The sequence below is a fragment of the Saccharomyces kudriavzevii genome, assembly GCF_947243775.1.
Source record: "Saccharomyces kudriavzevii IFO 1802 strain IFO1802 genome assembly, chromosome: 7".
NCBI lineage: Eukaryota > Fungi > Ascomycota > Saccharomycetes > Saccharomycetales > Saccharomycetaceae > Saccharomyces > Saccharomyces kudriavzevii.
The window spans coordinates 307101-334239 of record NC_079278.1 but is presented as its reverse complement, the minus strand read 5'-3'; the positions used below and the strand labels follow the sequence as shown (position 1 = coordinate 334239).

Here is a 27139-nt window from a genome sequence, read left to right as displayed (position 1 = left end):
AAACTTATTTTAGGCATCTTGAGCTTATTTCTTAATGCGTGGGATAAGTTGTAATTTGTGAAGCTTAAGGATAACCACACAGAAAAACCTACCTGAGTCTCAGGAAAAACTCCCGAGAACCAAGTTGATAGTCCCAAAATGTTCACCCACTACCACAAACCACTTGAACATGTTGAAATGTGTTGAAGAGCCGTACTTTTTTAAACATTCCAAAGAAAATATAGTTAATAACGCTTCTGAGATTAAGAATGAAGACAAGAAATCTCAAGAGCTTAAAAGCAAATAAAAAAAAAATCAATACAATTCAGATCGGGTAACCAAGCTCGCATAATTATTGTAGGGCTTCCTTCCCATATTGTTAATGATAATTGACGAGATGAAAAGAGTTAATATACAGTTATTTAGAAGAAATATCTTGATAGCGGCTAAGTGCTTTCGATGCTGAAGACTTTACTTTTCGCATTTTTGCTCTTGTTTTTCTTGTTATGTCTCTTACCAGCTGAACTATTTTGAACTTTGTGGAATGGTGTACTTAATCTACCCTCAACGTTGTTCATCTTGAAAAAATCCCTATCCAAGTCCTCAGCAGCATTATATAATGCGGCCTGCTTACCACCATGTGTAACAGATTTGGCTTCTTTTTGCATGTCACCACCAGTATGAGCAGAAAATGTTAGCTGATTAAGATCACGGGCCAAATCCACAATAGTAATACCTTTTGCCTTGGCTGCGTTTTGCACTTGGTCCTTTCTAGTCTCCGGTAGTTGATCGAAGACATATAAGTCCTTGTTAAACTCCTCACATTCTTCTCTGGTGTAAGGCGTATCGTCCTCTAGGTGAGGTGGAGGATTGACGTACAGTAATTTCCCATTAACGTAATCTTTCAATATATAACGACTTGCTCTCGGCTCATCGGCGGAACCGTAACCTTGAGTCATATAACCACGTGCTCTTGCATACGCTACCAACAATTCTTGAGCAGTTGGAATTTCCCCATTCCCACCTTCATCCCTGGATTTGGTTTGAATATGAATACCATAAATAGCTTCAATATAGTACTTTGGTATTCTCTCTGCCACTAAACCAGCTGGACCAATGTAATCACGCAATTGATCAATTGGCAGAACACCATTGCAGACAAGCTCACCTTTGTTATACGCAAAATTTGGGAAGACGAGACCAGGGCAATCACATAGCATGACTGAGTCAGATAATTTGATGGTTTGGAAATGCTTTGTTTTACCGGGTGTGGATGAAACGGAAACTTTCTTTGCACCAACAAGCGAATTGATTGTCGAAGATTTACCCACGTTTGGATAACCAACCAAACCAATATTAATTATAGGATATTGGCCAGGTAAAGGTGCCAATAGAGGTTCCTTTGGAGCTTTCGATAAAAACAATTCTTCCAATTGATCGATGGACAGTATTTTAACTTTTTCCAAGATTTCTTTATCAGCGTCCAGCTCTTCTTCATCGATTTCATCAACTACTTGCTCCATATAATCGTCTCCAAGTTCCTTTTGTTTTTCCAATAATTGATTGGCTCTCAATGCAGAATAGAACGTAAAAGAGATATTTTTGGAAATAAAATACTTTGCCCAAGCAATACGCTGCTTCTTGGTTAATAAATCGGCCTTGTTGACTAACAATAAATTTTCTTTTCTATCGTTCGACTCTTTTACGTATCTTTCCAAATCGACGGATCTAAACAATAAAGGATCTCTTGCATCCACAATTTGGACAACCAAATCTGATCTTTCAACCACTCTCCATAGTTGTTTCCAAACTTCGATATTTCTTTCAAAAGGTGTCAACAGCAAATCCTCATTACTTTCTTGTAAATGTGCTAATTTTCTCCTCCATTCCAAAAACGCCTCCTTTTCTTGCCTATCCAGCTGAAATTTGGACATGCCTTCATCCCATTCAGGTCTTCTTGGAACAATCAGATCTTTAGCAAGAGCCCTCTGCTTTGCATTAAGAGTTCCACGCTGCTCATTAGTCATAGAAAATCCTTGGGAAGTTGCGGAATCATTACCGCTATCCATTCTAATAATTTTGACATTTGAATGCCTATCAGCTGTGAAATCCTTATCCGCTAGTGCAGCTGTACTTAAAAACTCATCCAAAGCCGATTCCTGAGTCACAGATCTTAGTTTAACCCAGTTAGCTTCATGTTTATCGGTAGTGAATCTCATTTCACCATCAGGTAAGTACTCGATGGCGTTTTCTTTTTGACGAGCATATTTAATAGCTCTACCCAATTCAAGCTTATTTTTGTTCTTGCGATGATTAGGCTTTGGCCCTTTTGGTGCTTTCCACTTTTTGGGAGCTTCCTTTGGTGGCATGGTTAGTTTTTGATTTCTAAATACTGACTTTAGCTGTATATTCCAGGAAAATTAATTCGTAAGCTCATCACCCACTTTATAAGTAGAAACATTCATTTTTCACTGACAAATTTTCTTAATCTCGGCCTTGAAAAATTTCCAGACAAAGAGGCAAGCGAAATTTGAAGCAAAATCGAAGCAATAAACTATATCAAAAAATAATATCATGGATCGTTGTTCTGATAGAAGAATCAATTATATTCTATGTGAGATTTACAGAGATTTTACTTCTTGAGGTTTCTATTATTTTGGGGCATACAGAATAATTTACACTTACGGGCAGAGACCGGTAGAAAAATAAATACATATATATATATATATATATATATGTATATACATATATGTACATACACGTTTTTATTGCTGGGCAGTAATTACTGACATGCACTTAAATTCATTTGAATAAGTGGCTTTCCATAACCTTACTTTTCCGTCATCACCAGCACTGCTTAGTATTGTACCCGTCAAGTTCCAGGACACAGACCAAATTTCGCCGTTATGGTCATCATGCTCACTTAGAAGTTCAACCATCAAACTTGATTGTAGCTCCGCTTTCTCCTCATTATTTGAATCGGATCTTCCCTGTCGATCCATATCTACATCGGTACCGCTGTCAAATAAGTTCGAGTTATTTGAAGACTCCTCTGAGTCTAGAGGACTTAGTTTTTCTGTAATCTTAAAGATTCGAATCTTACCATCCTTGCAGCCTGTTGCAATAAGTTGATACCATCTACCAATTGAGGGAGCCCAACTGATACTTCTTATTAAACTTTTATGGCCGGGGAGTCTTGCTGCAACATGAAGTTTACCGTCCTTACCTCTTTGGTATATGATCGCTTGCTCCAATGCAGAGACTGCAAGCTTTTCAGGCGAAAATCTAGAAGGACACCAAGAGAGGCAAAAGTCAGACTGTAGGTGATTTGCTGGAGGTATGGAGAGTACTTTCATCTCGGAAGTTAATGTCCAAGACCTCAAGTCAGAGGGTTCTAAGGCGTCATAAATTCTGAGAATCCCATCATTACCTAGACAAGCTAGTTTTAAGCCTAAGTGTGCTGGTGCGAACTTTGCACTGTAAAGCGAACCCTTGGAATCATTCAGGGTACACAGTTTATTCCAGCGACGGCCAGAGCATTCTTCTTGGTCGGGGTCTTCTTCCCATAATTTTACTGTCTTGTCATAAGAGGCTGAGGCGATAATGCGCCCATACTCTGGACTTGCCCAATCGATGGCAACAATGCTACTATCATGGGCTCTCCAGGAGTCGCTTAGCTCCCAATTGCTTGTTTCCTTGTCCAATTTGAAAACTTTAATATGTTGATCGGAAGAGCAAGTTGCCACATGTCTGCCGTAGAAATCATAAACCACATCATGAACCAAGTCATCATGTCCACTATCAAAGGGTTGCATTCTCAAAAAAATTGGTAGACTAGGACTTTTCCCCTTTTTCTTTCCGAATACAAATTCTTGGTGCTTTTTGTTTATACGCTCTTACTTCTGAATTGATTATTTTTTCCATACATTGTTTCACCGAAGGTTTAACAATAAAAATAGGAAATACATATCCTACAGATTTGGCTTCGTAACACAATAGGTGCAAATTAGTGTGTCCGATGATAACTGGTAACTAACATACAAATGATATTTCCTAAAATTACATATAATACATGCCGGATGCCGGGAGTAAAATAAATACAAAACAAGATGTGCAAATGCTTCAGTCGGATACCAAGGAATTGTAATTAAATGAACTGCGTTGAATAGAAAGCCGACAGAGGAACACGAGTTCTTCCCTCTCTTGGGCGTGTTAAATTAGTCCTTTAAACTATCGAAAAAGGCTTTTCGATCTTCCAGTAGACGTTGAGTCCATCCTTTAACTTCCTGAGTTTTAATATCACTGATGGCACCCCAGAATTGTTCCAGATTCTTCTTGCCATTGTACTTCTGTTCGTACTCAAAACATTGTACCAACATTTCATATTTATCGATATCTTTGACATATCTGCCTTCTAAGCAAGTTTGTTCTTCATATGCTAACCAATCATCAAGAATTTCCTTGGAAGCACTCTTACTGCAGGGTTTAATAACAGTTTCACAAAGATACTTGACAGTTACGAATTCTCTACGATGTTTTTCCTCCTTTGTCATTGGGTCATTAGGTGTAATATCACCCACTAATGATTCTGCGAAATCATGAACGAGGGCAATTCTAATGCATTTGTTTCGATCTATATCCTTGTCCGTGATTAACATGGAGGTTAAACTCATTCTATACATGTGATCAGATATACTTTCGCATGGATCAATACCATGATCAACCCAGCCCGTTCTTCTTTGCGTTTTCAGGAGTTGTATGATATTTAAGAACGCCAACTGATAATTGGGGTGAGGTTTCGAAAGAACCGCTAGAATGCTTGCTGGAATGTTGTCTTCTGGCCTCCAAATGTTATTCGTGGTCATTTTGTCTGTTTGGTCTTTTTTCCAAATATCTGCTTTTGTCTGTTGTTTGTTTCCTCTTTGGACCCTTTGTTTATATACATTTTTTCGAATCTTGAAGAAAAGCGATAAAAGCGCTGAGATTTATCACAAACATTGTCTTTGAATTTTGATAAACAGCAAATTAAAATAGTTAAAATGAGTGATTTGAATATTACAAAAGTAGAGATTGAATCAGATTATAATAGAGATATATAATTTTCTGGAAAATACATATAAAATTTTAATCAATACGTTTAAGCGATCAATTCAACAACACCACCAGCGGCTCTGATCTTTTCTTCAGCCAACTTGGAGACGAATCTAGCCTTGACAATGACAGGGACGTTTGGAAGTCTACCCTTACCCAAGATCTTACCGTAACCGGCAGCCAAGGTGTCAATAACTGGAGCAGTTTCCTTGGAAGCAGACTTCAAGTATTGGTCTCTCTTGTCTTCTGGAATCAAGGACCACAATTTGTCCAAGTTCAAGACTGGCTTCCAGAAATGAGCTTGTTGCTTGTGGAAGTATCTCATACCGACCTTACCGAAGTAACCTGGATGGTATTTATCCATGTTAATTCTGTGGTGATGTTGACCACCGGCCATACCTCTACCACCGGGATGCTTTCTGTGCTTACCGACACGACCTTTACCGGCTATACAAAAAATAAAATATTGTAATAGAATACAATGTTTCAAATTGTTAGTAAAACAAATTCCTGATGAGGTTACTTTATTGTATCTTGAAAATAAAAGAAACCGTGGTAACTTTCTTTCTCATAATTGCGCCCCTTACAGCAATTTTGATACGGCAACATCATGATATACCTTTCAACATCCTGCCGAAAAAATACATCTTCAATTTACCGCAAAATGCCTAAGGGTAGTATGACTATACTGTATAACATGATGCGATGAAGGAGAACACTACATAGCCAAGCGTATGCGCACTTTCTTTTGTTAAAATCATGATGGAAGAGTACTTTTACTCGAGCTATTACACTCGAATAAGCTATCTCAGCAATGTGGGATAGGAATACAAAATTCACGATCAAAATAAAGAAAACATTGTAGGCAACATTGGCTATCTAATTATCTCGCAGACCATGGTATACACATGACATATTGATTGCACAACACTCAAAAAAAAGTCACCGTCTTGGTTCTTTCATTCCCTCTTCCAAATGGAACTACATACCTGAGACGTGACCTCTGTGCTTTCTAGTCTTAGTGAATCTGGAAGGCATTCTTGATTAGTTGGATGATTGTTTTCGTGTTTTTGGAAGAACTTACACAGAACCAACAACCCATAATTAACAAAAAGGATGAAAGTCATCTTAAATATATATTCCTATGGATGAAGAATTCGAGCCCGTCTAGGAATATTCACATTATGAGACGAAAAGTGAAACTGAGAAGGTTGCGTCGTCGCGGCGAATTTTGCGCGAAGAACAGACAAAATAGTAAGAGCCTTTTCAAAACTATTTCTTCGAATGTTTGGGTGTGTGGTGAACGGATGGAAAAAGTTTGAAGCAGTATTTCGTTTTATTGCGCTTTGCTCGATCCTTGGAAATAAACGATAAATTGGAATGCAGCTATCTGTGAAGCCGGCTGGAAAAATCGCATGCACAAACGTATCAGTAAATGTGCATTGATCTCCAAAAGAGGACAACCGCATCGTGACGAAGATAGCTGCTCAAGTTCTTTCGTCTGTTTGAGCAACTCTTTCATTCCTTTTTTCTACGTTAGTACGTTATTGGCGGCAAATGAAAGGGGAATGGATCATTTTCTCTAAAAAAAAAATGAAACCAAGAGAGGGACAAGGAAGAAAGAAAGTACACAGTTAGAAAGAGGTAGGTAGGTATATAGGGCAATATGAATAGAATTCTATCTAGCACGTCTCTGCTATCCAATGTTAGCTTGCCAAGGCAAAATAAGAATAAATTAACAAAGGCATTGTTTTACGCAATTATTGTAGCTTCTATCGGCTCAATCCAATTTGGTTACCATTTATCAGAACTAAATGCCCCGCAACAGGTGCTTTCGTGCTCAGAATTCGATATACCCATGGAGGGCTACCCATATGACCGAACGTGGTTGGGGAAAAGAGGATATAAACAGTGCATACCACTGAATGATGAACAAATCGGAATCGTGACCTCCTTCTTTTGTATTGGAGGTATCTTGGGCTCTTACTTTGCTACTAGTTTTGCCAACATTTATGGTCGGAAATTCTCTAGCTTAATGAATTGCACATTGAACATTGTCGGCTCTTTGATAATTTTCAATTCAAATACTTACAAAAGTCTAATCATTGGCAGGGTCCTGGTGGGGATATCATGTGGCGCTTTAATCGTAACCATACCTCTCTTTATCAAAGAGGTCGCCCCAAACGGTTGGGAAGGCTTGTTAGGTTCGATGACCCAAATCTGCATCCGGTTGGGCGTCTTGCTGACCCAAGGAGTAGCCCTCCCACTTACTGACTCGTATCGTTGGAGATGGATCCTGTTTGGTAGCGTCCTTATTGCAGTACTGAATCTGTTCATGTGGTTCAAAGTTGATGAGTCGCCAAAATGGCTGCTAGCGCACGGCAGGGTTGTTGATGCTAAGTTATCTTTATGTAAACTACGTGGTGGCACCTTTGACGAAGCCGCTCAAGAGGTACAGAAATGGCAACAACAGATAGAATCTGGGAACCCGTTGATTGAACCAACCACCACAAACTCCATTAGTGGTTCAAACTCATTGTGGAAGTATTTGAGGGACGAATCCAACACCAAATCTCGTAATGTTATCACTGTGTTATTATTTGGTCAACAATTCTGCGGCATAAACGCCATTGTATTATATGGTACCAAGATAATCAGCCAACTGTATCCTCAACACGCAATCAGGATAAACTTCTTCATTAGCATGGTAAATGTATTGGTCACTATATCAGTATCGCTGCTGATTCATAGTCTCTCACGTAAACCGCTTCTAATGACGTCCACCATTTTAGTCTCCATTACTGCCTTCATAATGGGCGTAGCAATAAACTATAACAAGATGAACCTTTTGATAGTGTTTTCATTCATATACATGGGTGTCTTCACCATGGGCTTGAATCCATTGCCATTCATCATAATGAGAGAAATTTCCAGACCACAAGACATGATCCTTGCCCAAAGATATGGTACGATTTGCAATTGGATAGGGACTTTTATTGTTGCATACACTTTCCCCATTATTCACGATATTCTATCAGGCTATGTTTTCATAATTTTTGCCGTCATAGCCTGTTTAATAAGCGCTTTCATTTGGAAGATGGTTCCAGAAACTAAGAACCGTGTGGCCAGCTATAATCAAATATGGGCTGATCATTGAAACATATCAACACGGTGCAATAATAGCGCAATGACATTTACTTATAAATTTTTTGAAATATTTATGCGAATTAAGTACTTAGCACATGTTAATTAGTAACGATTCGTGACATATCCCTTTAACGGACTTGAGCATTGGCGATACTGGCAACCTTAAATAATTCGCCCTTGGCGTTGGTCAACTTTCTTATTGGTTGGCTCTTTTCTTCTTCATCTGCACAAATGACCTCCAAATCACTATTGGTAGTGAAATGAGGTTGTAATTGTTCCCAGATCTTCTTCTTTGGATTCAACTGTTTCATTGGAGCTTCGTCGCCGAAACCCTCAAAGAACACCTTGTCGCCGGCCTTGGAACCTTTTGGTGGTTCAACAAATTCGACTTTGTCTTCGTTAGAACCGCACAAGACCATGGCTGTAGACTTGATACCCCTCATATTAACTGGTTTCAAATTGCATACAACAACGACATAACGTTCTTGCATGGCTTCCAATGAGAAATGCTTGACCAAACCAGAACAAACAGTTCTAGGGCCTTCTTCATCACCAACATCAATGGTAGAAACGTATAATGAGTCGGCATCAGGGTGCTTGATGGCCTTTTGAATGAAACCAACACGGAAATCAATGACAGATGCATTTAATTTCTCTGGGGTTTTGTTTTGTTGCTCTTGCTGTTGTTTGGCATTGGCAGCCTTCTTGGCGGCTTTCTTGGCCTTTGCTTCCTCTCTCAATTTCTTTAGAGTTTCTTCATCTGGCTTACCTTTTGGTTGATCTTGCTTCTTACCTTTTTTGCTCATGTCATCCCCAGCCTTGCCTGCAATATCAGCAGCTGCGTCACCTGCTGGAGCCTTCTTCTTTTTTTCAATAGCCTCGTGAGGCAAATCCAAATCATGATTTATTTCCAACTTGTCAGCACTGGACACTTCCAATAAGTTTTGCATGTAATCAATCCATCTTAAGATATGTCTGTATTGGGTATAGGTTGACTTGACATCCTTGGAGCTTGCCAATAAATCCTTAATCAATGGTAAGGCGACTTCGAAGACGTGAACGTCGGTGGATGTTGGGTACAAGGTAGATACAATGAAAGTGTTGTCTCTTAACACCAAATTTAATTGATCTAAGTGTGGTTGAATTTGACCAGATTTTAGAACCGATTCCCATTGGGCAGCTTGGGCGGATTGTTCTTTGCTGAAAGAAACAGGATACTTTGAAATAATAAGTGATTCAAATTTGGCGATGAGATCGGACATTGACTCTTGAAACTCTATGATTCTTTTCTATTCAATTGGCTCCCCAAGCAGAACACGTCAGACGCTGCATTACATTGTCCATATTGCTGAAAAATTTTCTTATCTCTTGCAAAATCGCCAAGCAGTTGGGATCCCTTCAAGAAACAAGGGAAACCCGCCTGCTCGTTGATAATGATTGTTGCATACTATTATCATCGCTACTTACATCCATATACTTCTTACTATCTATTACTGGATATATAGAGAAAGTCATCTTAGAGGCCACCAGGTTGAGAAGTGAAGGGCTGATGGCGGCTTGCCGCTGCATGATGGCCTTTCCTTTTTTTTTTTGGCGGATTTCTGTTGTATGGTAATAAATGTCTTACTTCGCCGTTCCGCACTTTGTTCATTGTCTCAAAACATCCTCAATGAACTTCTTGTAGTCAATTTCCCCGTCGCTGTCGACTTCGACGCCCTTCAATAGTTCGTCCACCTCAGCGTCAGTCAGCTTTTCGCCCAGGCCGGTCAGCATGTACCTCAAGTCGCCCACAGAGACCTTTCCTGTGCTTTCCTTGTCGAAGACCTGGAACGCCTTGATGAAGTCCTCTGTCTTTGCCCTCGTAGTGGCGTCCAATTCCTTTTCGTTGACCTCAATCAGACTTGTGATCTGGTCCAATGTCAAGCTGGAGGCGTCTCTCAAGCTCGAGTCCGCGTTCAGGATGTCTTGTACCAGCTGGTTGGTGGGATTGTAGCCAATGGCCCTCAAGTAGTCTCCCAATAAATCCTTGGCAATGGAGCCTTGACCTTTCTTGTCAAATAGTGTGAAGATGTCCTTGTTGGCTCTGGTAGCTGACATTGTTACTATATGTGCGTGTACGATGGATTGTGGTAGGATCTGATTGGAGAAGTTCTTGTGTGCCGATCTGTTTTGAGTATTGTTTTGTTTCAGCTTTGGCTTCAAATGCTTCTGTTACTGCTCGTGTGCGGTGATGTGTGGTTGTAGCTCTTTACCGAACAAGAGTCGAAAAATGTAACCACCACGGCACTAGAACGAGGAACTTGGACATAAGTAGGCGAGAATCTCGTGTGATTTAGTTTGATATTTGGATAGAGCACAGATAAAGCGAGGTGAGAAATGATGCTTAGGAGGAATGCGGTGAGGCCATTGAAAACTGTGCAAATATGCCTGAGAAACGTCATCAAATCTGGTTTGGTGGGTATACTGAGCCATCGCCCTATTAATGTGGCTTCGAGCGAACGTGCTTACCATGTCAGTCCAGTTTCCCGTGAGGACCCATTCGATGGCGGTTCGAATAAGAGGAATAGAAGATGGAAAAAAAAACCCGATCGGGATGAGTTAAAAGTGGATCCGGCTTCCCCATGGCGCCACGAGCTTCTTTCTTTTGATGAGTGCGTTTCATCCGCTTTAAAGTACTCTACCACCCCCTTACAGAATACATATAGGAAAATAGGAAACAATCAATTGAACAAGCATCCATCATTTGCCCTGTTTTGGGATTCCATGGGTAGGGCAATGGAATTATACTATTCTTCAAGAGAATCGCCTGATTTCAACGCATTTCGCGTATCACGGTTGGTTCATCTGCTACACAATGGCCTGAGATCAACTAGAGACCAACTAGTTAAATTGAATAGAAAGCCAGACTACGATTCGCAGTCATTCCACAAGGAGATGATGAACTTTTTATGCAATTCATTGAAGGACATCTCCGATGATGTTTTGACAAGCAAGGTTTCCATCAATGGATACGGGGCCACTCACCTTTTGACCTCGTTTAAAGAACTATCCTTTGACGATGACTGTATTCGAATCTGGGAAACAGCAAAGAATTTACCCAATGAAACTGTCTCTCAAGCATTTCAAGAACCAAAAGTACTTGGTTTTGTGCTACCGCTGCTCTATGCAAAAAATCACTCCTTAACTGAGGCTAACGAACTGTATAACCAAGTCATTCAATCGAAGGAATTTACTCATCCCAATCTTTTTTGCGGACTAATTAAAGTGTTCATCAAGGCTGAAGACTATGAAAAGGCGTTATCCCTCTTCGGTAAACTATGTGAGAATGCGGAAGTGAGAAATTACGGCTATTTGATCGAAACGCATCTAAGCTTTATTGGCGATTCTAGGAACTTAGCATTGGCAGAAAGTTTTTTTGACAAAATTATCAATGACGAGATGCCATATAAGATTATTTTACAGGTCTCCACAGTGAATTCGTTTTTGCAAAATATATGGAAAGAGGAGAAGAACTTTGACTACGTCTATAAAGTTTGGGAGAAAGCTGTCAAGTTCTATGGTAACACTGTCAATCCCGGGATCTTGTCATCATTGAACAATACTTTTTTCACAATATTCTTTGAAAATTTTATTGAGGATAAGATCAAGGGCTTCCACAAGCTGCAAGAAATTATAACGTTCTACAGCAGTGTCAAAAAAATTGACGAACCGTTTTTCAATGTCATGTTGACCAAGGCTGCTACTTGGCACGAACGTAGTATAATCGATTTTATCGATAAAAGCTATACTTTGTACCATATTCCAAGAACTATTATATCATATAGAATACTACTAAAATCTCTGGGAGGCATAGACGATACAAATAACCAAGAGATTCTGAATAAATGGTTAGAGCTGATCAAGAAATTGGATGAATTAGGCCAGCAGTACATAGCTAATGCGGATCTATCCGCTTTGAGGGATGCAACTGTCGTCTGGTCGCAGTTAAAGAAGAATGAAAAGACGTTCATTGCAAAATCTGAAATAGCATCAACGACTGCAACAATCGCCACAGACAACACAAAAACTCCAGAGGCATTAGAGCCACTGAAAGAGGACGATTCTACATCGAAGTTTGAAGACAGAATAGAGTTGTACCTGAAAGTACTAAAGAGATATACGCCTTATTTCCGTGCTCCCAAACAAGTGTTCAGATATACTGCAGGATGCGCTGAGTCGTATCCAATATTAAATGAATATCTCGGTAGTTATTCGAACTTGAGTGTCGAGGATATCCCTGTACCTCAACTGCACAGTTTTGTCCCCAGAGAGCAGCAGAGCTAGTGTTTTCATTCCCTTTATCTCAATATATGCATGCTTGTAAATAAAAATCTAGACGTATTATATATAAGGTAGAATCTTCTTTCATACATGTATGGGTATTTTTCTCCCTTTCCCCATTAGCGATTATTTTTTACTGTATCGAAAAAAAGGAAAAATAAAAGGATAAATATGAGATTATCTAGAAGCGATCGAAATGATGCTTAACACTCAGTTATATAATGTGCCCTACTGGACAACAGCAATTTTTTAAATAAACGGTATGGGGTTGTGTGGAAGCAAACCTCAGCCAATGCCCTCGCACGCTACCACGGTAAAACTCAAAGCAAGGAGAAACCCACCAAGTCGCGATGCTAAGAATGCAAAGCAAGAATTCCCCCAAAAGGGAGATAAAGATAAAAAGAAAAAGAAGCCACAATCAATTACTCAGGATGTGCAGAAGAAAGAAGGCAACAAATTGAGTGATACAGGCGATACAAGTAAAGATAAAATAAGCCCCCAGGAAGCTGCAAGATTGGCGGCTGAAAAAAGATTTCAACAAACAAATGAAAAGTACAATAAGAGTGAACTGGGCAAAAAACTAGCACAAGAACGTGCCAAATCTCACAAGACTCGTTTAATGGAAGAGGCTGAGAAGAAGCATTTCGAACAAGAAAGGGAAAATATGATATATGACTGAGAGAATCGGCAGTAATCACACTATAAAGCATAACCAAAGGGACATTTGTACGGGCACGGGCACGGGCACCCTCGCCGATATGTATTTCTACATGGTTGTATAACTTTTATATACTTAAATCTGTGTGCCAATGGATTTTGCACGGCCTTAGAAAAAGTAAAAATATAAATACCATTTTTCCTCCAAGTCGAAATATTCAAAAAGTCAGTGATTCAATCTTGAGGGTTCCAGTAATACAAAACCACTAAGCATAAATGTTGTCAAAATATAATCGCGTTATTGAAATTGATGGCGGTAGTTCTGACATTTCGCTACCCATCGTCAACTTCCCACCGTTCAAACTTAGAGCGCAATTAATTGAAAAAGACCCTGTCGTCTGGTTGCATTTACTAGAGACCTATGTAAAATATTTTGAGTATCTGATGCAGGGAACCAACGTCGAATTATTAGATGACTCCACTCTTGATCATCTTCGCCTATTTTTAAGAACCTACTTGCATGAAATTGCGGATGAGGAGGGAAAGCTACTAAGTCTCGGTATCAATCATGATGTATCTGAGCAGTTGCAGCTATTAAAGGGTTGGATATTTTTATTGATCAAGAAATGTGGCCTATTACATTTCCAAATATTTGGTGATTCCCTATGGAATTTGATCAAAATATATGTCAAGCGCAACCCTGATTCTATTCGTGGTCTGATTGATGGCTCTTTGAAACCACTAATAAATACGCAACGGGTCCAATTGGACAAAACTTATCAGGTCCAGCAGCATTTAAAGCAGCTAATAGAGTCTGGGAAGTTCAAAAGATTAGATCTAAAATGCGTCGAAGATCTGCTCGCAGCCAAATCTATACAGCCAAATAAATTTGCAGAAAATTTCTTTACAGCAAATTGGATTGAAATTCTGGAACCACTATGGGGGAAGGGTCAAGGCAGAGCTCATAAAGCCGCCAGAGAGTTAATCATTATCAGTCTATTTTCTGTTTCTGCTGGTCATGTTCTGAAAATAACTAAGGAATTGGGTATAAGCAATTTTGACACACTAGCTCTATATCCACTGCTGGGAACAATGCTCATAAATGAGAGAATTCACAAACGGCTTCCTGAATTAAAAAGCAAGCTCCTTTTCTTGAACTTGGGGTCGTTATCTATTAATGACGAAAACAATATAAACTATCCAGTATCAACGAGTACTGAAGTCGATGAGGAACAATTATCCTCATTAATGGAATTGTTCCCGCAGTTCTCTAAAAATCAATTATTGCAGGCGCTTCTTGCTTATGACAATAACATTGAATTAGTAACAAATAAGATATTTGAGGATTCCACTATTATCGAAGCTTTTGCCAAGGAACCTGAGGAAGCAAAGACAGAAGCGGTCTTAGGCGAGCTCACTTTATCTGATAGAGTGCCTAGTTCAAAAAATAAGAATTTAGATAAAAGGATCATCTCTGCGGGTGTTCCGGATGAGTTAAGAAACAGAACTTTGACAAGAGCATTGAAGCTTTTGTATGAAGCCGACGAAGATGAAAGGGATGACACATATGATGAAGCCGATGTGATTCGGTCTGGTCCATCGAAAAGGATCGATCTCCAAGAAGATGACGAAAGGGACGGTACCGGTGATAACACTAGTGAAGTGCGGCAAGTTTGCAAGTATGATGCTATTGAATCTTACTTGTGGCATTTATTGAAGGAGGATCCAACATTATTTGAAAGATCGAAAAGAGGCACAAAAGAAAGGAAGAATATGAAAGAGCAGATATCATGGTCAGATGAACAAATTGAGGGTTGGTCGCGTATGCTGGAAAGATCTCCCAAACGAGCCATGCTACTAGAAAAAAAATTTATGTTCAAAGGCAACAGCAGAACAGGAAAAACGTCGTATGTCCATAATCGGGATAGCGAAATTGATGGAAGTTTTGACAAGGAAGAAGCAAAAAGGAAAGCATCCAAGGAAATCAAGAAAGATGAACCTCAATCTGCTGAAAAAAAGAAAAGGCAACGTAACAGAAGTGAAAAAAACAAAGGGGCAAAAGCTAACCACAATCGCAAGAAAGGCCATGATAAGAAATTGGCTCGTGCGTGAATAGTATATAATAAAATGCTTTTTGCACAAAAAAATAGACAGTTATATGTAGGTTCAGTGAGCGATATATAACTATGTGCAGGTAGATTATGTTCCGCTTTGGGTCAAAAATGGTAGTATTTCCACAATTTCTTTTATCAGCAGAGGAAGTTTCTCCTCTAACTAACGTCCTCCGATGTTAATTTTTGCTTTTCTTGTTATCTTTAGATGTGCCTGCCTTCTCTTTTAATTTGTTCCAAAGATCGTCTGCGTCGTCTTCAACTTCTGCAATCTTTCTCTTTTGCTTCTCTTTGGCGGCTTTAGCGCTTGGACTTAATGGCATTTCAATATCAACATCATCCAACATGATGATACAATTTATGCGCGACGAAACGTAGGCCTTGACCAACATTTTGTTGGTTTTTATATCGAAGACACGGACATACCTGTCTAGACCTCCTTGCAAGAGATATTTGCCATTGTGAACATGATTATAAGTTGATGTACCAGTAATATCACCTCTGCCTATCTTACCCAACATCTTTCCATTGCCGTCAAACTTAAATACATTTCTTTTGTAGTCAGCAGTAATTACATTCAAGTCATCAAAAGTTTTAGATTGTAAATTTCCCAGGGGAGATGTAATGCTTTTTCCATCTGTATCAAATATTTCCATTTGGGATAATGGTTCACGATTTGGTAATAGATCTATCTGAGCAAACGGCTTTCTTCCATGCTGTGTGCTGTACTTAATGAGATGGGACCAACGTGTTATAGTGGAAAATTGGTAGTTCAGTTTATCTTTATCAGTTACACCTGGAGAAGGTTCCAGAAATTTTAAAGCCATTGGCCACACCGGGACTCTCATATCCAATCTGTCGTTCTTGACATTCTTAGCTTCCCATATTTGCTTCATAGATTTGAAGTCCGACTTCATTTCGACTAATTTTACTAGGTTTTCTTCTCCACCATATGCAAATAAAATTCTATTGTCATGGGCGTCCTCTAGATCGTATAGCTGAAGAAATTCTAGTGGCGCTTTGACTTCAAGAGATGTCAGCTTCTTTAGCTTCCCGTCTCTTCCTTTCTCTATAACATGGAGCAACCCAGACTTAGTAGCAGCTACGAAAGTGCTATTCAGCGGATCCTTCTTTGTAGGGCATAATGTGACAAATTCATCTACCAGTTTGGTTCTCTTGACAGATTTTTTTGAAAGTAATTCGAGCTTAGCATCATTCAAAAGATTTGATACTGAGCTGACAATTTCAAACTTGGATATATCAAATTTGGGAAGAACATTGGAAAGATCCTTCTCATCTTTAATTTCTCCTTGTGTATCGGTCTGTAGAGCTTCATCTCCCCTGGCATGTTTTGAAATTTTCACAAGCTCGACAACGCCTGAGTTCCTTGCCAAGATGACTTCATTCTCAGATATCATCCATAACTTGTTAATGTGATTTTTTAGTCCTTCAGCTAGATGAGGTGCCACATGAAATGGTTGTAGAGCTGTTTGTAAGGAAGTGTCAGTCCCAACGTTACACAAAATTTCCTTTATGGATCCGTTATCCACGCAACTAATCAATAATCTCATTGCCTGATCCTATTTTGAGCTCTTTATTGTTTCTTTTCACTATTGTATGCACATTGAAATCATGCTTCGAGATTGGGCATCGCTCACAAAATTTTTCAGTTTGGTTTTATTGTCAAAAAGGAATACCCGGAAACAATGAAACATCAACTCAAATAACAGTGACAGTAGTTCATAAACTACAGTAAGAAATTGATTTCGAAAGGGAGATGAAGAAGCCGTCTAGTGTAGTTGTCTGTCAGTAAAAATGTCTACACAGCAGCAGTCATATACAATTTGGTCTCCACAAGATACTGTCAAGGATGTTGCCGAATCGCTTGGGTTAGAAAATATAAATGATGATGTCTTGAAAGCGCTTGCTATGGACGTGGAATACCGTATTTTAGAGATCATTGAACAGGCAGTTAAATTTAAGAGGCATTCTAAAAGAGATGTACTCACTACAGATGATGTATCGAAGGCGCTACGTGTTTTGAACGTGGAACCTTTATATGGATATTATGACGGCTCCGAGGTTAATAGAGCTGTATCGTTTAGCAAAGTTAATACATCTGGAGGACAATCAGTCTACTATTTGGACGAAGAAGAGGTGGACTTTGATAAGCTAATAAATGAGCCATTACCTCAAGTACCCCGTCTACCAACTTTTACCACGCATTGGCTGGCTGTTGAAGGTGTTCAACCTGCTATAATCCAAAATCCAAATTTGAACGATATAAGAGTATCTCAACCACCGTTTATTAGGGGCGCCATTGTCACTGCTTTGAATGATAATAGCTTTCAAACACCTGCGTCGTCTTCGGCAGCAAATGCTTCCGTGGCGGATACCAGTGCCTCTCAACATCTTTCTAACGTTAAACCAGGACAGAATACCGAGGTTAAACCACTAGTAAAACATGTACTATCCAAAGAGTTACAGATTTATTTCAATAAAGTTGTTTCAACTTTGACCGCAAAGAACCAAACCGATGAAAACGCACAGCATATGAAACAAGCTGCTTTGACCTCTTTAAGGACTGACAGCGGCTTGCACCAACTGGTTCCATATTTTATTCAATTTATTGCCGAACAAATCACACAAAACCTTTCCGACCTGCAATTGCTGACGACGATTCTGGAAATGATTTACTCTTTACTAAGTAATTCTTCAATTTTCTTAGATCCTTATATTCATTCATTAATGCCTTCCATTTTAACGTTGCTATTAGCAAAAAAGCTTGGTGGATCGCCAAAAGATGACTCGCCGCAAGAAACCCATGAATTTTTGGAAAGAACAAATGCACTACGTGATTTTGCTGCGTCTTTGCTAGATTACGTTTTGAAAAAATTTCCTCAAGCTTACAAATCCCTGAAGCCAAGAGTAACCAGAACATTATTGAAGACATTTCTGGACATCAATCGTGTTTTTGGAACCTATTACGGGTGCTTAAAAGGTGTATCAGTTCTAGAAGGTGAATCTATCAGATTTTTCTTAGGAAACCTGAATAATTGGGCGCGTTTAGTATTTAGTGAAAGCGGAACAACGTTAGATAATATAGAAGAATATTTGAAAGATGAAACCAATTCGACTAGAACAAAATTCACCAAGGAGGAGACTCATATTTTGGTAGAGACTGTGATTAGTGCATTATTGGTTTTAAAGAAGGATTTGCCTGATTTGTATGAAGGTAAAGGTGAAGAAGTCACGGATGAAGATAAGGAAAAGTTAGTAGAAAGGTGTGGTGTCACCATTGGGTATTATATCTTAAAAAGAGATGATGCAAAAGATTTAATTAGCGCAGTTTTCTTTGGCGAGTAATATGAATCGGTTTAGGCAAACAGTACAAAACCTGTGAAGCTATATATGTACATATCCTGCGGCATATGTATGTGGTAAGATATGTAACTGTATATGTAAAGGACTTCCAGAATGTCAAACCGATACAGCCTAATTGAAAACATCACGAAGAATGAAACTTAGGCTGCCACTGACGAAACAAATTTTGCTGCAGCTCCTTGTTCTACGTTGCCTCAGGCGCAAATAAACGTCTTCTGACTTTTCTTTTCGAGCTCTTTTCTGAGGAGGTATTGATAGAAACAGGGACAATGGGGGAGATATTTTTTTGGGAGTTTCCAGCATCTTTTGGCGGATCAGCCTTGACATTTAGTGGTGACTCAACGATGCTTTGTAGTTGTGCCCTCTTATTAGGTGTTGCTGTCCTTTTTTTGGATGCTGGAGTAGCCTGAACTTGTACGTTCTCTTCGGAATTTATGCTCTCGCTAAAATGCACCGTTTCATTAATATCTTTACGTTTTCCAACTCTACGAAAGGAATTATTCGTAATGGTATGTGCACTGACAGCCGTACGTGAGAATGTTTTGAGTGGGGCAGCTGATGGATTCGGTACTCTTGTCGTGTTTAAGTCAGAAACTGAAAATTGTCTTTTCTGTAAGTGGTTCATGGCTAGATCGGACTTCGTTCTTCCTAGTTGGAAAGGACGCTTCAAGCTCCTAGTATCACTTTCGAGAAATTCATTTAAGTTGGAGTTTGTTCTAAAATTCAAAAGTTCAGGGGCAGGAGACGTTTTCGACATTCTATTAAAGACGTGAGAGTCTGTCCCTCTCAATGCAGGTGATGAGGGAACAGACTTTATGATCAAAGAACGAGAGGTACGCTGGTTAATTGGTAATTTGCTATATACGTCCACTGTACTATGCGAGGTCTCATTGGTACCATTGCTGATCTTTTTAGGAGCTTTTTTTGGTCTCATGCTTGGTCCCTTAAGCTTTTGGATTATAAATTCGACGGCATGCGGAACCTTCTTCGTAAAGTAAGGGATAAGAATATAATTTATAAATCCAACCAGCGAAGCTTCTTTATTCCTATTCAGAATGTTTTTTTTATGCTCTTGTATTGTTCCATTCGTTGCATTTATGGCATCTGGATTAGGTGTTTCACTTGATAGTAAAATATCCAGGATACAGGCCCTATCTAAGTACAAATCTAACTGCTCACAATAATCCAAAGAGGTTGCTGCTTGCGCAATATTTTTGTCTGGCTCGTTAATGATCTTCTTCGGCCTTCGACGAATCAATCCCTTTTTCGTCAAATTAAGTGATCTCTTTTTTAATTTCGATTTATACCTTTTTTCAAAATCTTTGAAGTTCCAATCTAGATTGTTCAGTCCTATCATCTCCAATAACAATATTACCTGCAGTTTTATCTCTCGAGATTTTAATATGACACATAAATCAGCAGCAGTTGAATCATTTTTATTATTGATTTGTATAATAAATTTTGTGAGACAACCCTTTCTTTTTACATCCGCTATGGGACTCGAAAGAGGCTCTAACAAAATTCTATTATCGTGTCTACTGTTAAATTGCACAATTGACAGAAGAAACTTCTGCAGGATGGCTTGGTAGGCTATTTTGTAACTATCGTTCCCATATTTCGTTCGGCATGTATTTTTTAGTCTTACTAAATTCGACTTGACAAAGTATGCTAGAGGCGTGCGTATGGAGAAGAGAGCATCGTAATATTTGCTTTCTATGTACTCTTTAGGATCGGAGTAATCTTTATTAGTCCTCGATTCGTCTTTCATATTCGGGGGCTTCATATCCAGTTTAGGACTTTTGTCCTTTTCAAGCTCGTGTGAGACCTTTGATTCTTCTGACCAAAAATCAAGGAGTTCCTTGAACTTCAATTCGTTCCATGTTCTCGATGTCTCACGTTTGGCTCTATCTCTTTCTAGGGATGCTACAATTTCTCCATTTTTTTCTGGTAAGCTATACTCATTAAAATAATTGTACGGCCATTTCACCCAAAATCCTGGTCCATACTCCTCTAAAAGAAAGTAATCCTTCTCAGACTTCACACAGATGTGCTTCAACTGACGGCGATTCTTTTGTTGTAGTAACCGAAGAACGTGAATGGGCAGATCTTCGGATCTGATAATAAATGGAGAATCTAAGCTTAAATCAAGACCCTTTGTTGCTTCTTTTACCGATGCTAGGACTTCCCATGTTTCCATTATGAGAGGTCCAATCGCTTGTACTCTATGTGAACGAATAGCCGATGAGGCTTATCCGTTTCAACCATGCCATGCCCATAACTTCCTTTTTTTTTCATTAATGAACAATGAGCCAGAATACCCGATATTTCAAGATCGCGCCAATAAAGCAAATATGACTATTTCTCGAAGAAAAGTTTACACAGTTCCTGTCATCCAGTCGTATTTATACAGAAAATAAAAGCTAAAGAAAACCAAGACATTTGGTTATATGGTTAAAAGATAATGTAAATTATGTAAAGTTTTATTCGAGAATATTTCATTCAATAATGGGGAATATTCAAGCAGGTGAAGACCATATTCATCACGCTAAAGATACCTTCGCCTAGGACCAATCCGGAACTAAATACAATCATTTTTGTCTTTGCATTCAAATCACCCCTATGGCTTTTTAGCCAAAGGTGTGACGCCCATCCTCCGATAAATCTAGCAATGGTAAAACTGGGAGAATTGAATATACCAACACCAACTGCTACCCCGGAGGGAATATATAATATCCATCCATAGCCATAATCCCTGTAAGTGTTTCTGATTAGGGACAACACAGCAAATATGGCGCCGAGAATCATGGAACATTCTAAGGCCTTCTCCGGGAGGCCTTTACCAGTTACCAGTCTTGCACAGTCAATCCATACTACTGCCGTCGGTATCCTGAATTGTTCACTTGGAATAGTATAAACCTTATTGTAGCACATGTACATGAAACTAGACAGAATAATAGACCAACAGGCACCTATCAGCTGGGCACAGAATTGAGCCCTTGGAGAGGCACCAAGGAGGTGTCCTGTTTTCAAATCCTGCATTAAATCGCCTGCCTGTTGGGCAGAAGCTTCTGCAATACCTCCGGATACGACATTCATCAAAACAGATCCAGGCCTATTCCTAGGTATAATGAAAGCAAATATCAGTTGAGAAATCTTACCTATTCCGCTCACAGGATTCAAATCAGTTTCTCCAAGTGCTCGAATACCGAGAATAGATAGAAACAATGCAAGTATTAATGCAGTAATGATGGCATATAGAGGGATAACTTGTATGCCAAAAAGATATATTATGGAAACTATGCATATTATTGAGGAGACTAAGCATCCGCTGATAACGGTAGTATAGCGAACCAGATGCTTAGAATCTACTTCGATTTCGTTCTCTCTACTCACTAATCTTACGGTGTCTTGTCTTCCATCCACGTTTGTATTTCTCCTGCTGCTATTAATGGCACGTTCCTCTTCTAGTAGCATGGATTGAAATGTGTCATCAATGATGTTGTTCAATAGAGCGGCTTTATCATCTATGAGAATGAATTTTACAATGGACTTTACTGTCACTACAATGAAAGCGACAACACTGTCAGCAACCATAATTGAAAGGGAAGACCAAAGAATCCATCCTTGTACACCATTTTCCCAGTCATGGACATCAGCATCCGGTGGCACCCACCCTTTGTATTTTGCTAGTGGAGCTAACGCCGCCCACCCTAGGAAACACCCTATGAGCATGTACGAAACTGTTGGAAGACCCATTATTATTCCTTGACCTATATATGCAGGTGACGGTTGAAAATTCCAGAGATAATTGTTCGAGAGGTATTTTCCGAATACCGGAATAGACCGTATTACTGGTATAAAGTACGAGACCATGGTGTAGAGTGATGAAGCAACAAAGGTTTTGAACAAAATAATAATATTTGCTCTGTAGTTTTCAGAACCACTAGAAAGGATGGAATTATCATCTTGGCTGGTTGCCGAATACTCGCCAAGATCACTACGAGAAGAGTTTATTAAATAATCTACCTCTTCTGGGTCTCCATTCGGTTGCAATACCTCAGGACATTCATTTAATCTTCTTTGTCTCATTTCCAATAACTCTGACTTGGAAACTTCTTGTAAAATCTCTGTCCCATTTAGTACTGAAATTAAAGTTGCCGTGGCGCTGCCACTGGGAAAGGGAAGTTTTTCTCTGACAATCACTTGCTTTCTAAGAGGGACTGCAAAGAAAATACCAAAGAAAGCCAAGGCGGTGGACCATATTAACAATTCCCTAAAGGTAAACGACTGTCCTTGTTCTCTTAACCCGCCACTCTCGTGGTTTGTAAGAAACTTCTCGATGGCAGGTATAACGCCGACAAATCCAAAGGCTAACGGACCTGTTCCAACAGCTACAGCCATACTCTGTACATATACATTTTCCACATCACTGAATGGTCTGTCATTAGGGAATATCAGCGGCCAGACATTCTTAAAAAAAGCACACGCTAATAATGCCGATGGTAAAGACATCATGGAGACCCAGCCAGTTTGCAGGCCAAACTGGAAGTTTGATGTTAGTACCAAAGATCCTATAGTGATACCTGCAATGGTCGCTCGGAGTGTTATCTGCTTCAAAGCAGGTTTGTTATCCCATGGCACTCGCTGCGCTTCTTGATTTGATCCAAATTGAGGCATTTCAGAATATTTACTGAGTCAGTTTCACCTCTTTAATGGTTAATCTTCTATGATACGATCCCTTTTCTTCCTATCTTGTTGCGTAATCCAAAGAAAAAAAAATTCTGAACTAGATCCCGCAAAGAAAATCTTCTATAATGTCAAATTCACAGCTTTTTTTATAGCTGCCTTTACCTCTTATCCTTAAACTATTAAATCTTAGTATCTATAAACAATTCTATAAGAAGCTTTGCATTATCTTTCGTCAGTCTTATATGCAGCCTCTTTCCAACAGTCTCATCACCGTGATTACTAATCGATTTTTCACTTCGCTTCAGAGCGGGACTTCCGCCCAATTACAACTAAAATAAGCAAGATAAAAAAAGAATTGTCAGATCAAGTATGCACGATCGAAAAATGATGACTTTATTTATTGCATTTATTTATTAGTTAGTATGTACACAAAAATCACATTGGCCAGTTTTACTTGCTACCCAGAAGGATATATTTAAGGATATCACTTAGCGTCAAAACGCCGACCAATCGTCCGGTATCATCGACAACAAAGAATCTATGTACCCTTGCTTTTCTAATGTTGTCCATAATAGTAGATAATTTGTCGTTTTTAGTGCACGTATAAACACCCTCGAAATCGTCACTTCTTCTCATAAGGGCTTCCCCAACGCTTAATGACAAGTCGTTGTAGATGCCTCCTTTGATCAAGCCCAGAACATCGTATGCTTCATATACGTTGACCAAATAACCGTTTTCGTCAATAATGGGAACAGAAGAAACACGGCCTTGGGTAAGCATTTGAATCACGTCTATGACTGGAGTTGTCATTTGACAACTTTGCATATTTTGTTGCGTGATAATGTTTAAGTCCCCAATTGGGATCTTAAGGAAATGAGTTTCTCTGCAATTCAAAGCAACAAACTTCAAGATTCTATATTGGGTAAGAACGCTGACAACGATTTCTCTATGAGTCTCCTCGTCTTGGTCAATCAATGGTATTCTACCGCTTCTTGATTCCAACATCTTGAGACACGCTTCAAATAACGGTCTGGATGGATGAATGGAAGCTGTATCTAGTTGATCAACTCCGAGAGCCCGCTCTATATCCTTTAATCCATCTAATTGTAGTTTGTCTACTAATTCAAACTTATCCGGATTGGAAAAATAATATTGGATGACATTAATGAAATCTCTGGTGGTCAGTAACCCAGCAAATCTGGAGGTCTTAGAGTCCCATAGTGGCGCAGAGACAATACTATTCTGCAGAAGAACATTCAATGATTTTTTCACTAGTAAAGAAGTATCCAAGACAATTAGACGGTAGGAAACAGGTAACACATCATAAGAAGTCTTCGAGTTCAGAAACTTCCTTATTGACTCTACAGCCAATTGCTGTTCAATAGAAACCTTTTCTTGAGAGTCCTGCGCAGGTTTCATTACGTATTTCCCTTTTTCGCCTGTTTTTTATTCTATCACAATAGAAATATTTAGCTGGTGTTAAAGGATTGAATTTTTTACTTTGCGACGGAAGCAATAGTCTGCCAAGTCTTCGGATATACAGGCTTGTCGAATAATTGCAACTACCTATTGACGTTTTCTTTAAGGCTTACTTTGTTATTTGCAATTTCCCTCCCTCCCAAACGGCGCGGGTGTAGTGTATGGGTTCTTGGACAGGTGATGGTAATACACAGAGGCAGCGGTAAGTTCTATTTAATTTCAATTCTTTTATACTTTTAGTATACATATATATATATATATATATATATATATAGTATATATGTATGTATATGCATGCATATTTACTTTCATTCTATGCTTCAATACGGAAATTTTTTATTTTTTATGTTTCATCTAATTAAAAATTGGCTGGTGCTTGAAGAAGGCCGTCTTGTATGAATCTCATTCGAACTCTTAGAACGATTCTCTTTATCATTTCTGCCACATTCTTCCTTGCCAATCATGCCCAGCATACCATCCATGACTCCGCCTTTTTCTCTGAGTCTTTCTGTGCTTCTTGGATCAAAGATCTTGTAAAATTTTAAGTTTTCATCCCCTCCAACAGTAGCCAATGTGGTCCCATCGGGGGATAACTGAGAGCAACATATTCTTGCTTCATGAGCATGGACTACTTCAGCAACTTTAAATTTCGTGTCATAATTATAAACAGAAATGGCGTTCTCCGGATTGCCTCCTGTAGCAACAATTTCCTTGTTCATTGTGGCACCACCACTAGTGGATGTGTGACTTTGGCCCCAGTGTAAAGAGCTCACCTGAGATCCGGTATTGATTGAACCGACCTTTGCGCCCGTTATACTATTCCAAAAATGGATATGCTTATCTGTTTGGCCACCCCCGGAGGCTAAAACGTTTGGCGAGTATGGACACCAACTTAGTGCCTTGACAGCTGCAGTATGCGTCTTTTTCGAAAACTGAGGTAAAGAAGTTCTCGTATCCCAAATCATTACGGTGTTGTCATTACCACCAGACGCAAGTTGTAGTCCGTCACTTTTGTAGCTCAAGCCACAGACTTCGCCTGTGTGCTCTGCCCATGTAGATACGATATGCTGTTTGATCCTGACATCATTAATTTGAATTTCTCCACTGCGGCTTCCTGTTGCGACTAGTGTATCTAACCAAGACAACGAGCCAATGCGAACTCCCAGATTGGACCTCATAGTTCTTATTAAAGACATGGTTTCAATGTCCCAAATTTCTGTATTCCCGTCCTCTTTACCGATAGAAATGTGACAATCATCATCAGACCAAGTAACACTACATATTTTAGTGTTTTCAAAATCTGTTAACAATGAAACATCCCCACTGGTGGCATTCCACAGATACAATGCAGTATCCAGTGCTATAGCCAAGACGTTTTTCTTGGACCAACTTAACAAGTTTAAATAAAAGTCGTCTTGAAAACCGGGTGCATCAAGAATTCTTTCTGGATTGGTGTTGATTTTTCTCAACTTTATTAAGTCCGGGATCTTTTGTTCTTGCTGATAACTATAGTGTGTCCTTTTCTTCATAATATAGCTTTTCTGTCTGGAGGAAGAGCATTTTGGTGGTTCAGGCATGTATTGTAGTATTCTTTTATTCATATCTAGGCCACACGCCTCAGCTACATTTTGTTTAAAGACTATTTTAGTTTGTGCCCTCAAGTGCGAGATTGGGGAAGCGTTAGGAGGTGGTAGCGCCTCGTGCAAAGTTTCAGGATCGACTTTATTTTGAGAAGCACCCTGTAGAATTGGAATGTACCTATCTGCTGCCACAGTAAACTGTTCATCAGAATCTCTAGAGGTCGTTGGCTGCGATAGAGATGTTTGAGGGGTTGCACTGTCTGACCCAGTTGCGGTATATGAACGAGAGGAATATACTGAAAATGTTGGTTTGTCCTTCTTGACCTCGAATTCATCTTTGAAAAATGAAGAATCTCGTCTGATCAGAGGTGGTGCTCCGATTGTAATTTTGGGTCTTGCATGAATATGATTGGCAGAAGCTTGCAAATTGGTGCGTTTTGTGTTTCTGATGTTCAATGAGCTCGACCTTTTCAATGAATTTTTAGAAACTTTACCCTGGTTTCTAGACCAATCCGACGATAATATGTTCAGTTTCGTTGGGGATGCAACGGAAAGTACCGAACGATTGCCGCTAATTGCTGCGTTGCTCTTATCTCTGGAGTTTTCTGACATTACTATTTCTTGTCTGACTTGTTCCTACTGTATGTGTACAGAAAATGAATGGACGATTTCTCTTCTTTGGGTTATCTCTCCCAATTGAAC

At 39.3% G+C, this 27139-nt stretch overlaps 16 protein-coding genes across 16 annotated transcripts; 5 read left to right on the top strand and 11 right to left on the bottom strand.

Annotated features, from left to right (window-relative positions):
- Nucleotides 1-425: 425 nt before the first annotated feature.
- On the bottom strand, nt 426-2348 carry LSG1 (ribosome biogenesis GTPase LSG1; the record flags this gene model as incomplete). Its single annotated transcript, XM_056227912.1, has 1 exon — nt 426-2348. The coding sequence occupies one exon, from the start codon at nt 2346-2348 to the stop codon at nt 426-428; it is 1923 nt and encodes a 640-aa protein (XP_056087687.1).
- A 396-nt stretch (nt 2349-2744) lies between these two features.
- SEH1 (Seh1p) lies at nt 2745-3794 on the bottom strand (the record flags this gene model as incomplete). Its single annotated transcript, XM_056227911.1, has 1 exon — nt 2745-3794. One exon carries the CDS (start codon nt 3792-3794, stop codon nt 2745-2747), a length of 1050 nt encoding a protein of 349 aa, XP_056087686.1.
- A 402-nt stretch (nt 3795-4196) lies between these two features.
- YGK1 (5'-deoxynucleotidase) lies at nt 4197-4844 on the bottom strand (the record flags this gene model as incomplete). The annotated part of the gene is made up of 1 exon (XM_056227910.1): nt 4197-4844. The coding sequence occupies one exon, from the start codon at nt 4842-4844 to the stop codon at nt 4197-4199; it is 648 nt and encodes a 215-aa protein (XP_056087685.1).
- A 272-nt stretch (nt 4845-5116) lies between these two features.
- Nucleotides 5117-5467, bottom strand: RPL28 (60S ribosomal protein uL15; the record flags this gene model as incomplete). Its single annotated transcript, XM_056227909.1, has 1 exon — nt 5117-5467. The coding sequence occupies one exon, from the start codon at nt 5465-5467 to the stop codon at nt 5117-5119; it is 351 nt and encodes a 116-aa protein (XP_056087684.1).
- Nucleotides 5468-6736: 1269 nt separating this feature from the next.
- Nucleotides 6737-8227, top strand: VPS73 (putative sugar transporter; the record flags this gene model as incomplete). The annotated part of the gene is made up of 1 exon (XM_056227908.1): nt 6737-8227. The coding sequence occupies one exon, from the start codon at nt 6737-6739 to the stop codon at nt 8225-8227; it is 1491 nt and encodes a 496-aa protein (XP_056087683.1).
- Nucleotides 8228-8345: 118 nt separating this feature from the next.
- Nucleotides 8346-9479, bottom strand: ARC1 (Arc1p; the record flags this gene model as incomplete). Its single annotated transcript, XM_056227907.1, has 1 exon — nt 8346-9479. One exon carries the CDS (start codon nt 9477-9479, stop codon nt 8346-8348), a length of 1134 nt encoding a protein of 377 aa, XP_056087682.1.
- A 385-nt stretch (nt 9480-9864) lies between these two features.
- MLC1 (Mlc1p) lies at nt 9865-10314 on the bottom strand (the record flags this gene model as incomplete). Its single annotated transcript, XM_056227906.1, has 1 exon — nt 9865-10314. One exon carries the CDS (start codon nt 10312-10314, stop codon nt 9865-9867), a length of 450 nt encoding a protein of 149 aa, XP_056087681.1.
- A 279-nt stretch (nt 10315-10593) lies between these two features.
- RMD9 (Rmd9p) lies at nt 10594-12540 on the top strand (the record flags this gene model as incomplete). Its single annotated transcript, XM_056227905.1, has 1 exon — nt 10594-12540. The coding sequence occupies one exon, from the start codon at nt 10594-10596 to the stop codon at nt 12538-12540; it is 1947 nt and encodes a 648-aa protein (XP_056087680.1).
- Nucleotides 12541-12799: 259 nt separating this feature from the next.
- On the top strand, nt 12800-13216 carry SKDI07G1500 (uncharacterized protein; the record flags this gene model as incomplete). The annotated part of the gene is made up of 1 exon (XM_056227904.1): nt 12800-13216. One exon carries the CDS (start codon nt 12800-12802, stop codon nt 13214-13216), a length of 417 nt encoding a protein of 138 aa, XP_056087679.1.
- A 254-nt stretch (nt 13217-13470) lies between these two features.
- CUE3 (Cue3p) lies at nt 13471-15306 on the top strand (the record flags this gene model as incomplete). The annotated part of the gene is made up of 1 exon (XM_056227902.1): nt 13471-15306. The coding sequence occupies one exon, from the start codon at nt 13471-13473 to the stop codon at nt 15304-15306; it is 1836 nt and encodes a 611-aa protein (XP_056087678.1).
- Nucleotides 15307-15484: 178 nt separating this feature from the next.
- Nucleotides 15485-16876, bottom strand: NSA1 (ribosome biosynthesis protein NSA1; the record flags this gene model as incomplete). The annotated part of the gene is made up of 1 exon (XM_056227901.1): nt 15485-16876. The coding sequence occupies one exon, from the start codon at nt 16874-16876 to the stop codon at nt 15485-15487; it is 1392 nt and encodes a 463-aa protein (XP_056087677.1).
- A 244-nt stretch (nt 16877-17120) lies between these two features.
- Nucleotides 17121-18671, top strand: TAF6 (TATA-binding protein-associated factor TAF6; the record flags this gene model as incomplete). The annotated part of the gene is made up of 1 exon (XM_056227900.1): nt 17121-18671. One exon carries the CDS (start codon nt 17121-17123, stop codon nt 18669-18671), a length of 1551 nt encoding a protein of 516 aa, XP_056087676.1.
- Nucleotides 18672-18873: 202 nt separating this feature from the next.
- SLD3 (Sld3p) lies at nt 18874-20886 on the bottom strand (the record flags this gene model as incomplete). The annotated part of the gene is made up of 1 exon (XM_056227899.1): nt 18874-20886. One exon carries the CDS (start codon nt 20884-20886, stop codon nt 18874-18876), a length of 2013 nt encoding a protein of 670 aa, XP_056087675.1.
- Nucleotides 20887-21188: 302 nt separating this feature from the next.
- Nucleotides 21189-23366, bottom strand: SKDI07G1450 (uncharacterized protein; the record flags this gene model as incomplete). The annotated part of the gene is made up of 1 exon (XM_056227898.1): nt 21189-23366. One exon carries the CDS (start codon nt 23364-23366, stop codon nt 21189-21191), a length of 2178 nt encoding a protein of 725 aa, XP_056087674.1.
- A 462-nt stretch (nt 23367-23828) lies between these two features.
- Nucleotides 23829-24797, bottom strand: SNF4 (AMP-activated serine/threonine-protein kinase regulatory subunit SNF4; the record flags this gene model as incomplete). Its single annotated transcript, XM_056227897.1, has 1 exon — nt 23829-24797. The coding sequence occupies one exon, from the start codon at nt 24795-24797 to the stop codon at nt 23829-23831; it is 969 nt and encodes a 322-aa protein (XP_056087673.1).
- A 410-nt stretch (nt 24798-25207) lies between these two features.
- CDC20 (ubiquitin-protein transferase activating protein CDC20) lies at nt 25208-27049 on the bottom strand (the record flags this gene model as incomplete). The annotated part of the gene is made up of 1 exon (XM_056227896.1): nt 25208-27049. The coding sequence occupies one exon, from the start codon at nt 27047-27049 to the stop codon at nt 25208-25210; it is 1842 nt and encodes a 613-aa protein (XP_056087672.1).
- Nucleotides 27050-27139: the final 90 nt, after the last annotated feature.